The sequence below is a fragment of the Rhinatrema bivittatum genome, chromosome 2 (genome assembly GCF_901001135.1).
Source record: "Rhinatrema bivittatum chromosome 2, aRhiBiv1.1, whole genome shotgun sequence".
NCBI lineage: Eukaryota > Metazoa > Chordata > Amphibia > Gymnophiona > Rhinatrematidae > Rhinatrema > Rhinatrema bivittatum.
The window spans coordinates 512,592,079-512,604,267 of NC_042616.1; the positions used below are offsets into that span (position 1 = coordinate 512,592,079).

The 12,189-nt window shown below is 41.5% G+C and overlaps 1 protein-coding gene across 3 annotated transcripts in view; it reads left to right on the top strand.

Annotated features, from left to right (window-relative positions):
- Positions 1-12,189, top strand: part of KDM1B (lysine demethylase 1B) — a 174,385-nt gene that overhangs the window by 71,876 nt on the left and 90,320 nt on the right. For all 3 annotated transcript variants that reach the window (XM_029590738.1, XM_029590740.1, XM_029590739.1), the window contains exon 11: positions 2,501-2,575. In XM_029590738.1, coding sequence (XP_029446598.1) covers positions 2,501-2,575 — 75 coding nt within the window. The remainder of the gene's footprint in view (positions 1-2,500; positions 2,576-12,189) is intronic.

Below are 12,189 nucleotides of genomic sequence, written 5' to 3' on the forward strand. Positions count from 1 at the left end.
GTAGGAGGCATCTTGTTTAATGGGATCTGGTTTTCGAAAAATTTGAAATTTTGAAATATTTGAACAATTGACTGACGTAGTGTTTACATTTATCCTTTTATATAAGCCAGTGTTCATAGGAAATCTGGAAGACTTTATAGGACATCAATTGTTTAACTTATTAGCTCATATGGGTACTAGTGTTTAGAATTTGATCTTCCCAGGTGATAAGAAATTCCAAATGTCATGGCCTATGATGTTCCCAGGGATACCAAATGTTCCTTGGGGCCTCCCTATTCTTTATCAGCACACTGGTGCCTGGAAGTCTCAGGAATGAAGGAAGAAATTGTAATAATGTCATGTCATGCCTTTGTATCATCCCTGCACTCAAACCACATGCAATATATTGATTCATACTTATCAGTCATTGGAGTCTATTCTGATCCATGGCTGTCTATTCGCATTGCAAAGTCTTCCGGAGATCAAACTAGCTTTCCTAAAATTATCCTTGCGCAAACATGCACACGATGATGTGCACATGTTATAAAATTGGTGCATTCATCTGCGCATGCGTGTCTTTAAAATCCACCTTATAGGTATTTTCCATGCCAGAGAATAGCCTACATTTTTGAAAATATTTTGGTCAGCAATAGGTAGTGAATCAAAAAAATGTTGCCATGTTAACATACAATCTTTTGACACTCAACATTCTAAAAAGCACAGATCAAATCTTTCCATTTGCATAATAGTAATTGTATGTTCTTGCCATACAATAATGAAAAGGAAAATTTTCAGTGATCCATTCTTTTAAGATGCATTTTCATGCTACCATTAAAGCTACTGCAACAAAATGGTATTGGCCTTTAGTCGTTTGAGGTGGTAATGTCATCATGACCTCCATATCCCCCAGCGATAGAATGTTCCCCCCTGTGAGGGCAAATTCACTAGGATAATGATCAATAATAGGATAATCTCTTACCAAAAGGAAGATGTTTTATGTCAAGTAAAATATAAATATGTAATGGATTCTGTCTCTATTTTATACTTAGGGCTAGATTTTAAAAGCCCTGCGCGCGCCTATTTTGCATAGGCCGCCGGCGCGCGCAAGTCCCGGGGCTTCGTAAAAGGGGCGGGAGGGGGCGTGTCCGGGGGTTATGTCCAGGGTCAGGGGGTGGTCCGGGGTGGGCCGGGAGGGCGGTACAGAGTCCCCCAGCACTGCGGCCTGTACTGGGGGATGCGAGGCGGCATGCACAAGTTACACCTGCTTCAAGCAGGTGTAACTTGCCCAACAAAGGTAGGGCTGGGGGGTGGGTTAGGCAGGCGAAGGTGGGGGGACGCGGAGGGAACGGAGGCAGGCTGTGCGGCTCGGCGCGCACAGGCTGCCGATTTTGCGCAGCCTTGCGCGCGCCGACCCCGGATTTTATAAGATACGCGTGGCTACGCGCATATCTTATAAAATCCGGCGTGCTTTTTAAAGATCTACCTCTAATTGTTTTACCTTTTTAAAAATTACAATCCAGGAAATAAGCACAAGTGACTGAGTATTTACTGTGAAAAAGCCATTTACAGAAATGCACATGGGGTAGTTATGCTGAAATGCATGCTGAGCATCTAGTCCCATAGTAAATGTTAATTTTAGTGTATTTGGATGACTGCATCTACTGGTTTACTGCTGTTGACTGGTGATTACCATTGATTTGGTTACTTATTATTTTCTTTGCACTTCTGACTTTGTGCTAGTGAAAATATTGATTCTGCACACACAAGTCAGCATGGTCATTAATGTGCACATTCATCTCTGTTGCCTTGATCCTATGTTGATGCCATCCTATTTTATTTACCATATGTATTTACTGTCTGCCCGGTTTCCCAAGAAGTTGTGTGAGGCAGTATATAATAAAACTAAAACACAACAAAGCAAAAGAACACTGAACAAATACAGTATATATGAGGTGAAGAAAAAAAAAATCCACCCATCAGTTCACCGCTCCCCATGCCGCCACACTAATAGACTCTGCATCAGTAATTAATACATGGAGGGCTGAATTTTCAAAAGGATTTACATGCTTAAAGCCCAGTTTTTATGCATGTCAGTGGGCTTTTGAAAACTGTCCTGGGAACGGAGAGGAGGGGGTGCACGTAAAAGTGTATGCATAAGCAATTTCCTGCCAATTTTTACATGCACTGGAAAGAGGCATTGCGCGGATAGAGTTGGGGGGTGGGGAAACCATTTACATGCATACTTTTGATGATCAAATATTTATGCTTAAATTTACAAACACATTTACACCTGCTATGTTGCAATTACAAATGTGTTCCGTTGGGATAATACATACACCCACTAATTTTCAAAGTGGGCTTGTGTACGAAAGGAAACTTTGAAAATTCACGCTAAAGTCTGAATGTGCACCCAGACCTTACCATGGCTCATGTTGTTGATATAAAAATACCCTATCAATAGCTGTGTTGAGTTCAACATCTCATGTTTTTGTTTTGGTTTTTTTTCCTTTTCTCTCTCTAGAAATCGGTCATTGTCATTGGGGCAGGCCCAGCTGGGTTAGCAGCTGCAAAACAGTTACAGAATTTTGGAATTAAGGTGAGAAATCATGTGAGCTCGTTATTGGAAGATTAAACATAACTCTAAAATTTTCTCTTCCCCAGTTCTCTTCCTCAGTTTTGAAAAATTTTAATCAAATTAAAAACCTAAGGCTGGTAGAGAAGGTAATTCTGCACTTGCCCATTGTTCTTCATGCCTGAGCAGTCAGGCCTGACAGGTGAGTGCTGTTGGCAGATAGTCACATGCCTTGGTGCATTCAGCAACCTAAAAAGTGGAATGAGTCGTTGCAATTTATAGAATGATTTCTTTAGTAAATATCACTTTGGATCATTTGAATATAATCCTTACCATAATGCTTGGAATGTTGGTTCAAGGCAGAACCTTCAGCAAACAATTGTGGGGAAATGGTTTCCTTTATCTTTGGAGAACATGGAATGGAGAAAAGAAGAGCCAGCGAGTTCAGTATTACATCATAGACACCAAAGGTCTGAGTTCACTTTTTAAAAATGTGACCTTGATGAGTGCATTAAAATTAGGTGTCTTACATAAATAACTAGTACTGAACTGATGGGCTTCGGAAGTACCTATTGTAACACACCTTGAGCTCGGGTTCGAATAGGTGAGCATTTAAACATTTTATGTCTAAATTAGTTTGGCATTTGAAAAATGTAATTTCTGGTGTAAACGCTGGGCAGAATGAGAATACGACAGGAAATCTACTATAATCCTTACACTGTTTTATGGAAGAGACCGTTGCTTAGTTGTGCTGTTGGGTTTTCATACTATGATTTCGTGTAATGCTTTCAGTACCGTATGATAAGCTGGGTATTCAGTCTTATGTGCTGCTCTTTATTTTTAAATGTGTGAAATGGTGGAAATTTATACTTTTCTTTAGCAATTACAGTAATTTAATGAGGGCAAAGCAGTTGAGAAGCTGTAGTTTTTCCTCAAAATTTGTACATATTTTAAGCACATAAATTTTGATTGTGGCATGAATTGGTCATCAGTCTGTAGTTCTTTGGTTCAAGAATGACATGATGAGGTTTTTATTTTAATTAAAAAATAACATTTTGAGTAGAAATGCAAGAGGTCTAGTTTAAATGTGCAATAGCTGGAGAGATGCTTTATTCTTGGAAGCATTCATAAAATTAGTCTTTGAACTTTGAAGGTGACCAGGTATTTATAATAATGTTTTGTTAAGCATGGTCTTTAACTAGCTCAGATCATTCACTCAGGGCCTTAGCCTATAAAGATTTTTTTATTTTTTTTTTTAATATAGGTACAGCATAGGAAAAAGTCGTTTTATTGAATAAAGCCTGAAACCTGACAAACCAGGGAATATAAAGTGACTCTTGTTTGCAGCAAATTCAGTCTAAAGTGAAGAGAGGCATTCTTCAGGGTGAAGGTGTTGAGATTCCTAAACACTCTGCCTTCAGATGTAGTTAGAGCAACTTCTGTGGAGGTCTTTCCGATTAAAATGGCCACTTGTTTTGGATCCAAAGCTCCATATGAGAAGAAGAATTCACAGAGTGCTGGTGCGCTTAGAAGGTGGCCGAGTATGATGGACAAATGTGCCCATTTTTTTTTTTTTTTTAGTCTGAGCTATAATCACAGGCTTCAGTTTCCTGCGATTGATTTTTCAGGATTCTGTGGCAATTAGGTGTCAAATATGCACATTTTTGCATAAAGTTCAACATTTTTCACTATGAAAAAAATTCATTTTTTATTAAGCCTTTCACATTGCATTTTAATAATATTTAAACTATATTCAAATGTAAAATTTAACATGTGCAAAAATCAATTATCAAGTAAAGACATGTTAACAAACTTCTCACTGTGAAATTTCACCCTTGATTTGAACTGAAATAGTTTTTTAATATTTGCTTGAGAAATTCCTCATCTTTCCGAGTGAATGAGCTTATATATGTTGAAGTTGTGCTCAATATCAGCAGAGTTTGTCTTGCTATTGATTTGAAATTAATGTTGTCTCTGCTAGCTGTGGGACACCAGCAGTTGTAGACTTCCAAAACACATCCAGGCTTTTGGCCACATATACAGGTGCAAGAACCTGTGGAGGTAATTTTCAAAAGAATTTGTGCATAAAAGGGCTTTTGAAAATTGCTCCTTTTACACCCACAACTTCTTTTGAAATTTTACTCCTTAGTATAAAGATGAAATTCTTTTAAAGGGACATCACTCCATCCAGGAATTATATCAAAATCATCTTTTGATTTGATTTAAGAAATCTTTGAAGTATCAAATACTCTGAATGCTTGCTCTGTCCATACCAACCTCATCCTCTCCGTTTCTTTTCAAGCACTGTTCTTTTGTCAAGTAGGGAAGATTTGAAAGATGATAGACTGTACTGGGGGTCTCAGGGCAGCGAGAATCAAGGGGACAGAGGAGGGGATGTGTGAGAGGTTTTGCAGGGAGGAATGCAGGGAAATATTTTAGAGGAAGGGAAAGAATGAGGGAAGAGCCTTCTAGGGGGCAGGATGGGGACATAGGGAGAACCTTCCAGGGGTGTGAGAGGAGGATACAGGAAGAGCTTTCCAAAGTTGGGAAGGGGAACATGGGAAGAGCTTTCTAGAAGTTAAGGGAAGGGAATATAGGGAGAGCATTCTGATAATTGAGGCGAGGGAAGCTGGAACCTGGGATGGGGACAGAGAGAGAGAAGACATGGGTATTAAAGAGAAGGAAAAAAGACTCAGGATGGAGGAAAAAGGAGTAAGAGAGGACCAAGAACTGAGGGAGACAGGACTGGGGATAAGGGTAGGGAAAATAGAGAATGGGGACTGAGGGAGAAAGTACCCTGGTTAGTGGAGGGGGGGGATGAGAAAGGGAAAAGGAGTTGATTATTGGGTGGAGGGAGAGGGAAAGGGAGGAAGGAAGGAAGGAGAAGACCAAGGATGAGTCTGATAGAGGACTCTGGATTTGATGAGAGGGAGGATCCAGGAAGATGAGGAAGGAGCATATGAAAAAGAGAGAAGTAGAAATGGGGAAAGGTGGGCAGGCAGGAAGAATCTGAAGAGGAGATGAGGAAGAGAAGAAAAAAGAAGCAGGAAAAAAGAACAAAGAAAAGGAAGAGAATGCATTAAAAACATTTATTTTGAAGGAAAAAGACAAAGAAAGGAAAGAACATAAAAGGAAAAAAGAGCCACCAGAGAGTGAGAGAAGAAAAATGGAACTGATAGAGAATATTAATAACATCAGTTTAAAATATCTGGGACCCAGTTCTAAGTCTCTGTCCTGGGCATGTCCCTCACAAAGAAGTTAAATGTTAACAGCTGGATTTTGTTGCCTGATTTGATTTCTGATGCATAATGAATTCTCTTGCATGCAGGTCATACTGACCAGCCCTGAGGGTTTTGTACTGGGTTTGAAATATTTTGAGTTGTCAAAATTTAAAGTGCATGTTTTAGATATATTTTAAGAGTAGATTACTACAGTTTTTCATAGGGACAATCTACCAGACAACAACCTCCTTTGTCCCCCGCACCCAAATGAACTGTTGATCACCACTGGCACTGCCTTGAACAAGTGTCCCAGATTCACCCATCAGAAGTCTGGCAATTTTACTCTAACCCCAGTGCAACTATAAATGGTGTTTAGACACTCAGTTATTGTTGGGGGAAAAAAAGAGAAGCTCATGAATGGCTCCATTTAAATCTGTGCCAGGGGCAGCACAATAATTGTTTGCACAGGGCAGCAAAATATTTCCAGCCCTGATAGGAGGAGAGAGGCTGGATTAGATAGCAGAGCTGTCCTTCTCTGTCTGCTTCAACTTCAGTCTCAGCCTCCTCTCTTGTTTCCTGCATACTGCCTGGCAGGGCCTGGAGCAGGAGGCAGCTAGAAATGAGAATTAGTCCTGCAAGGATTATGTAGCTTCCTTCAGATGATTGAATTAAGCAATTGGGAAGCTTCAGGTTTGTTCATTTTAGGCAAGGTGTAAATTGTGGCAACAGCCTAATATGTGATTTCTCCCTGTCCATAGAGCGGACAGCCCCTGGGGGCACTGGTTCTAGCACTTTTTTGTTTTGCTTTTCTTATGCTGGAATTTCTTTTTGCCTGTTTATAATGATGTCACCTAGCTGTAAATAATTACACAAAATTGCTATAGATCCACAGTGTGGTGGGTACTGCACTGAGAGAGAGTCACTTGCTGCTGAGAAAATTACTGTCTTATGGAACAGTGTCTCTGTCCTGGGCATGTTGGGCAACTGAGAGAGATGAGGAAAAAGACAGCCCAGTTAAGAATAATACATAGGTCATGCACTTGATTAGAGATCATAATCTTCATACTACCGAACATCAAGAAGGTTGGCATATTAGGAGAAGGAACCTGGCCAAATAAATGTGTTTTATTAGTATTCAAAGTCAATCTTTGTTTGGTCACCCAGTTACACATGGCATTAAGATAAACAGAATTTAGCAAGGTCCTCAGTGACATCAGACACAATTGGAACATAAAACTAGAGTCATTGGCATAAAGTCTATATCTAATGCCCAGATTAGCAAGTAAATGACATTATTGGAAAAATGTAAATATTAAAGAAAGTAGCTGAAAGCATGGAACCTTGTGGCATCCCCACACATAATTGAAAAGGAAACGATTGAGAACCATCCTAAGCTACTTTCTTATGTCGATCAGTGAGAAAAGACACAAACCAGTCTAATACTTGGGCTGGCAAACCTAAACTCCTAAATTGCCTGATCTCGCTGGAGTTGTTCATGGTATCAAAAACTGGCATATCCAACAGAATCAAGAAAAAAGATGTACGACTATCTAAACCCTGCTTGAAAACAATTGTTGTCAAAAGAAGCAAGGTTTCCGTGCTAGCGCAGTTCAAAACCTAAACTAATGCCCATCAAGTAGGTTCTACTCTTGAATTAACTCATTGAGCTGCTTTATTTTATTTATTTATTTATCGAGTTTTATATACAGTCATTCAGTTTTGCCATCATAACAGTTTACAAAAATACTACTTACTCAGAGTTTTTGCCAATAAAGGCATTGGGGGGAGAGGATGATAATTCCCAAGACCTAGAGTATCCAGCTTAGCTTTTTTTTTAAAATGTGCTTCAAAATACAAGGTTCTACATTAGGAGTCACCACTCAAGAAAAGGATCTAGGTGTCATCGTTGAAAATACACTGAAATCTTCTGTTCAGTGTGCAGCAGCATCCAAGAAAGCAAATAGAATGCTAGGGATTATTAGGAAAGGAATGGAGAATAAAACAGAGAATATCATAAACGCCTCTGTATCGCTCCATGGTGCAACTTCATCTTGAGTATTATGTTCAGTTCTGGTCATCACATCTCAAGAAAGATATAGCAGGATTAGAAAAGGTACAAAGAAGAGCAACCAAGATGATAAAGAGGATGGAACAATTTCTCTATGAAGAAAAGCTAAAGAGGTTAGGACTCCTCTTCAGCTTGGAGAAGAGAGGGCTGAGTGGGAGATTTGATAGAGGTCTATAAAATGATGAGTGGAATGAGTAAACATCAATCAGTTTTCTCTTTTGAAAAGTACAAAGACCAGAGGACACACATGAAGTTACTGGGTAATACATTTAAAATTAATAAGAGAAAATATTTTTTTATTCAACGCATAATTAAACTTTGGAATTCATTGCCAGAGGATGTGGTGAAAGCTATTATGATAGTTGCGTTTAAAAAAGGTTTGGACACGTTCCTGGAGGAAAAGTCCATTAAGAATTACTAAGGGAAAGTTGCAGAAATTCACGGATTATTCTTGGGATAAGCAGCTTGGAATCTGTCTACCCCTTGGGATCCTGCCAGGTACTGTGCCCTGGCTTGGCCACTGTTGGAAACAGGATACTGGGCTTGATGGACCCTTGGTCTGACCCAGTATGGCAAGCCTTATGTTCTTATGTACTGAAACTATTTTAAGGCTATCCTAATGATGCAGTTGAATATGAGAGGTCTACAATGGGGCCTTTGATGTCAATGGGACCAACTGCAACAACCATTATACCATGGTATTTTGGCTACAGTAGTGGTTGAAATTGACAATCCTGGATGTGGGCCTTCGTCTGCAGGCTTTGCCTTATAAAGTGACTCGGGGAGCTCATACTGCCATGGCTGCAACTTAGGGGACATGGTCTATAGCAGAGAATTGTCTTCCAATCAACCTCCTAGAGCAGTGGTTCCCAGCCTTGTCCTGGAGACTCCCCAGCCAGTCAGGTTTTCAGGATATCCACAATGAATATGCATGAGAGAAAATGTGCATGTTATGGAGGCAGTGCATGCAATGATTCGCCATAGAAGCAGTCAATTCTTGCAAATGAAAACAACTTCTGTGTTCAATTAATCTCATATGTAACGCTCTACTCATCTTCCCAATTTACATTAAATCACACGGGCATTTGGTCATGTAAATTACTGAAGATGTTGAACAATTTGAAAATTCTCTCAGTTCATACTGCTTATTTGTTGCTGGATCTATAAAAAAAAAATGTTACCTGAACATTAACCATACTTGCTGAGCAGTGTCCACACTTAAAATGACCTGTCACTGCTGTTTTTGATAATATTTGCATTACTTAAATCCTCAATCTTCGTGAATGCTAAAGGGAACTGATATGACTTTAAATTATGATTTTGTGTATATGCCACTCTTACTACTCTGAAATTGTGGTAACATTTGTACAATTGACTAATGTTGTTGAAATAATTTTATGTATTCAGAATTAGGTAGGTTTAAGAGTGAGGTGAGAACAATTGGAAATAATTTTGTATCTAAGGGTTACCCATTTGCCTGTGTAAATCGAGCCTATAGAAGAGTAAAATTTATTAATAGAGACTTATTAAAAGAAAAAACAAAAGAAGTTGATATGTTTACATGTGTAACAAGGTATTCGTCTTTCTCATCAGGAATATATAAAACGGTTCTCACAGGACAAGCAGGATGGTAGTCCTCACATATGGGTGACATCACAGGATGGAGTCCAATCACGGAACACTTTTGTCAAAGTTTCTAGAACTTTGACTGGCACCTACTGGGCATGCCCAGGATGGCACTAACCCTGCAACCAGCAGGGGTCCCCCTTCAGTCTTCTTTTTTCCATGCAGCAGTAGCCATGTGGGTTAAGGAGCTCTATAGAGATTCCTGACAGGAATTTTCCTCATGGAATTACTTCATAATTTAATACCCCACAGGGGTCCCCCTATTGAATTTTTACTTCTGCGGTGGTCCAGTAAATGTTTTACCCAATTCCGGTCGATTCCTGTCTGGTTTGGCCCTCGCAGCCTACTGGCCATCGACCGCACCGTGGCTAAATTTTTTGAGAGGCCATGGCGTTGCTATTCCGTCAGTGCCCCGACTGCACTCGCACAATGTCCATTACCGACCCTCACAAGGTCTGTGTAATGTGCTTAGGGAGCGAGCATGATGTCCTTACTTGCACCAAATGTGCCCTTATGACACCAAAAGGTCGCAAGGCTAGAATGGAAAAGATGGAACTTCTCTTTTGGTCACAAACCCCGACATCGTCCAAGTCGACACCGTCCACGTCGCGCCAGTATCATGCACCGACCGGTGTCTGACCATTATCGACGACTCCGCAGCCATCGACCCTCTCTGTTCCTTCTTGGGAAAAGGACAGAGGAGATCATCTGGAAAAGCACCGACACCGTAGGTGTCAGACCATTGAAGCAGGCAAGCCCTCGACGTCGCCACCGTCTGAGCCACCGCTGAAGAAAGCCCATCTAGAAAAGGCACCGTCCCTATCTGGGTCCGGGTCACCGAGGCAACCTTCACCTGGACAAGTGATAGGAGCCGTGATTCCACCTCCAATGGTGGTCCCTCCGACTACGCTTCTGCCTCCTCCTCCGGCATCAGGGCTTCACGCTCCAGGCTTCTGAGAGGAATTGGATCAGATGATTCAAGAGGCCATTGGTAGAGCGATGCAAGGCTTCAAGAATCCTTCGATGCCGGTGCTGATTCCTAAACCGGCTACTGATCCAATTCCTGTAGCGCTGGCACCGCTACTGATGAGGATGGAAGCTCTGCTTGCCGCTTTTCCTCCGATGGATCCGGGGGCACAGATTAGCCCGGTGCCCTCCTCCCCAATTCCTCTCTCATCGACAGAAGAAGAAGAAACACAGTTATTCCTTCCTCCATCGGGAGTCCTACCGATGCCTCAGCCATCGATGTCACCGATAGCGTCTTTGCTACCATCAGTGCCCCAATCCGTCCATCGTTGCCCTCGGTGCCTCCATCAATGCCTCCGGTGACTCCCTCGATGCCTTCGGTGCCTCAATTATGACCTTCAGGAATACCAACATTGCGTTCATTTAAGGATCTTAGGGGTGCAGGTGATGAAACCTGTGATACATAGACCGATGACTCATTCCAGGATACTGATGTCTTACCATCACCACCCTCTCCTGCTGAAAGCAGGAAGCGTTCTCCCCCAGAGGACTTGTCCTTCATTAATTTTGTGAAGGAAATGTCTGAATTGGTTCCATTCCAACTTCAGACAGAACAGGATGATAGACACCAGATGATGGAACTTCTGCAATTTCTGGATGCTTCTAAGGAAATCACAATACCGAGTGCTACCATTCGGCCTGGCATCTGCACCACGAGTCTTCACCAAGTGCCTCGTAGTAGTAGCAGCAGCATTCCTCAGGACTCCAGGTATCCACGTCTACCCCTACCTCGATGATTGGTTGATCAGGGCTCCCACCCAGCAAGCTGCTGTGACGACCCTACATCTCACCTTGCATACCCTGATCTCCCTAGGGTTTCTCATCAATTACCCAAAGTCCAGCTTAGTCCTATCACAAACCCTGTCGCTCATAGGAGCACACTTGGACACCTTCAAAACAAAAGCATTTCTTTCTCGAGAACGAGCTCTCACTCTCACTTCTCACGCCCATCAACTGCCTTCCATAAAGGTGTTGGGGATGTTCCCGTTTCAGTACAACCCCTGGTAACACTATTGTTTTCTGAAGGGCTTGCTCCACCTCAAACCTCCACTGCGTCCTCTGGCCCCTTCTTGGGACCTCAACCTGGTTTTGGGTCGGCTCATGAAACCACCATTCGAGCCTCTCCAATCCTGTGATCTTCACTATCTCACATGGAAAGTGATTTTTCTTTTGGCAATCACATCCACTCGCAGAGTTAGTGAGTTACAGGCCCTAGTTACCTACCCGCCTTACACTAAACTTCTGCACGACTGGGTAGTACTCCGCACTCACCCTACGTTTTTGCCTAAGATAGTATCAGAGTTTCACTTTAATCAATCCATTATACTACCCACCTTCTTTCCCAGGCCCCATTCCAATCCAGGAGAACAGGCTCTGTATACCCTTGACTGTAAACGGGCTCTAGCATTCTATCTAGACCATACAGCTACCCACAGAATATCCACCCAACTGTTTGTTTCTTTCCATTCCATTAGATTGGGTCAACTTGTGGGTAAGCAGACTCTCCTCCTGGTTAGTGGACTGCATATCCTTTTGCTATCAGCAAGCAGGCATTCCAATTCAAGACCATGTTAACCTTTTAGATCCTGCTCATTTAAGGAATTATTTCCTGATGCCCCTTTTTACATATCTTAGTTAACTAGACCCAAATATGGTATAAAAAATTTGCAAGTAATTAAAAGTATATGAAAAAATGT